The following is a 2,635-nucleotide window of genomic DNA, read 5'->3' as shown; positions in this document are numbered from 1 at the left end:
GGAGCGGCAACCCCGGGCCCGGCGCGGCGCCCTGCCGCTTCGCCCACTACTTCGTGCTGTGCGGCATCGACGCGGAGAGCGGGCTGGAGCCCGACGAGCTGGCAGGTGAGCGGCGCCGCCGGGAGGCCTCGCCCGCACCGCTGCGGCTCGCCGGGCAAACGTTTGCGATGCGCTGCCTCAAAATGTCTGCTCCCCCCGAGCAGGGGGCGAGGAGGGGAGGAGGAGGAGGGCGCGCCGCGCCGGTGGGAGCCGCAGGGAGGGAGCGACTTTGAAGGATAAAGCATCCTCCGGAGGGGCTGGTGGAGCATCCCCCCGAGGGCAGCTCCCCCCGGGCGGCGGGGGGCGTTTGKCCGCCGGGATGCGCCCTCCCCGCAGGCCGGGCTCCGCCGCTGGCCCGGCTCCCTGATGGTGCCGGGGACCGGCAGCCCCCGGCGGGTGGGCGCAGCGGCCAGCGGGGTGCGACTGACGGGAGAAGGGAAGCCAGGGTTACGGAATTGGGGGGAGCCGAATGACCGAGCTCTSTGTCGGGGCAGAGGCATTTTCTTCAGTATCTGCACTGGAAAGGAGGGGGGAGGGATCAGGGAAGAACTGAATAAATTAATAGAATCGCATCTTTATTATACTGGTTTATTCGCATCTTATGTCTATTCCGAAATAGTCTTCCTGCATCCTTCCTTYTTCCTCCACCTTAAAAACGTTACASAATAAAGGAACAAAACTATTGMTAWAGGATCTAATGCATTTTCTAAAATGTTTATTTTTTGTGAGTTCATGACTGGATAGGAGCTGATTGCGTTGGCGTAAGGCATCAGTTCTTCCTTCATTTCACTTTTGTTTAGGTAAAAATAGCTATTTAACTCAGGTTTTTATGTATAAAATTCGATCGACTTCTGGCTTAATAACAGGGCTTAATTGCATGGAAGCTAAGCGTTTCCTCATGAAGTTACGAGTTTGAAAGTGTTGAAGTGCCAGCTTTTGCYCACTCCTGTGCATTCGCACTGCGGGCGAAGGATCTGTGCGTGGCTGAAGTTGAAGGCGGCTGTAGCTGTCACAGGGAGCACCTCTGTCTGCCAGTGGGATCCCGAGGGTGGGATCCTGGTGAGAGGATCCTGGTGAGGGGATCCTGGTGAGATCTCCGCAGCTATTGCATCAGGAAGTACCTTGCCTTCTGGTTGTGTAAGAGAAGGACACGATGATCTGTGTCACTGATCAATGTGCACTGGTTGAAGTTCATGTTTTTGTCACCTGTAAGAAGGGTGGATGCMCTTCTCTTTCCAAGGAATGACTTTCCAAGAAGCTTTATCTTAAAGCAGGGTAACCGAGTCTTTATCCTTGGCAGTGAGCACACACTGAAGGAGCCCTGGGATCTCCAAGTTGAAGCATTAGCCAAATGTACTTCCATCTCATTGTTTTTCCACATGTGATTGTGACCGCAGTTGTGTGTTTTCAGTTCTGCTGCTTTTAGTAGAAAACTGACTCGTGAGCCACCTCCCAGCTGATGGTGTRCAGGGTTTGATTTGCATGATATGACCTATTGGGGTTTCAGCCACCTAAATTTTGAGTCATCTCTAACTCTTCTGTCTGAAAAGAAACTATTTTTAAAACCATGTTGCCTGGTAGGCTTTGCCTYGCCCGATGTACCCAGATTTTCAGACTTGTCTTTTGCTGATTTCTACACCGTTTCCCATGAGGTGCACAGGTGTGCTCTAGGGGAGCACTGCACACACAAGGACACCCGAATGTGGTGGATTTCTGCAGTGTAGTGCCTCGAATATAGGGCTCATCTTCCATGGCCCTTCAGTAGGTTTAGCTGAACTGCAGCAGCAATGCTAAGCAGATTTCAAAGCTTAAAGGAATCTCCCTCTTCATTTCTCAATAAAAGAAAGTAATTTTGGCACATCTAGGATATACCCATTTGTAAAATATACTGCAGCCATGAATAATTTCAAAGAGAAATTACCAAAAGTAGTCATTTTTGAAGCAATGTCTTGGTAACTGTTTAAACTAGGCAAGGTCCAGCACTATGATTTGGGCATACAGACATTTTTGGTAATGCCAGTTTGGGAGGTGTTCCTAATACCTTAGGAGGGTTGGGATATGATAGAGGAGGAAGTAGAGTAACAGAAATATGATGAGACTTAATATTGCCACTGAGCAATGTTGTATTTTTAGGGACTTGTGACAGGAGCTTTCTGCCATCAGCTGGGAGCTCAGCAGTGGGAAATGCTGGGGGAGGAACRGGGAGTGCTGTGAGCCACAAAAATAAAGCAGCTGTAGAAAAATTAATTCTGGGTTGAAATGTAGCTGAGAACTTTTCTGTTAAAGCTTGGGGAGTACTAATGCTGCTSGAGGCAGGCAATAGTGAGAACCCATCTAGGAGTCTGTGTTACAGGTTTCAGAAACCAAGCTACTAGGATTGAATTCATTGCTGGAATGGCTGGGGAGAAAGATGCTCGAGGGAACAGAAAGTCTGTTGTATCGCAGGAAACCCACAAATGTCTATTMTTTCTAAAACTGTTCATAAAACTCTTTGTAGAAATAAATGATCACATTCTTTCAGTATTGAGTTTTGTAGCTGTGGTAGCTACATCTTGCTGTCCTTGTGCTTAAAGAACTTGTTGAGGTAAGTCACAAG

The 2,635-nt window shown here is 49.2% G+C and overlaps 1 protein-coding gene across 1 annotated transcript in view; it reads left to right on the top strand.

Annotated features, from left to right (window-relative positions):
- The window catches only part of DENND5B (DENN domain containing 5B), a 102,738-nt gene that overhangs the window by 713 nt on the left and 99,390 nt on the right, over window positions 1–2,635 (top strand). Inside the window, exon 2 of the mRNA XM_057389996.1 lies at window positions 5–105. Within this exon, the coding sequence (XP_057245979.1) occupies window positions 5–105 (101 nt within the window). The remainder of the gene's footprint in view (window positions 1–4; window positions 106–2,635) is intronic.

The sequence above is a fragment of the Malurus melanocephalus genome, unplaced genomic scaffold (assembly GCF_030028575.1).
Source record: "Malurus melanocephalus ecotype Western Australia unplaced genomic scaffold, MMel_1.1 scaffold_22, whole genome shotgun sequence".
Classification (NCBI taxonomy): Eukaryota; Metazoa; Chordata; class Aves; order Passeriformes; family Maluridae; genus Malurus; species Malurus melanocephalus.
The sequence above is the reverse complement of the archived record's forward strand: the minus strand, read 5'-3'. Positions and strand labels throughout refer to the sequence as shown.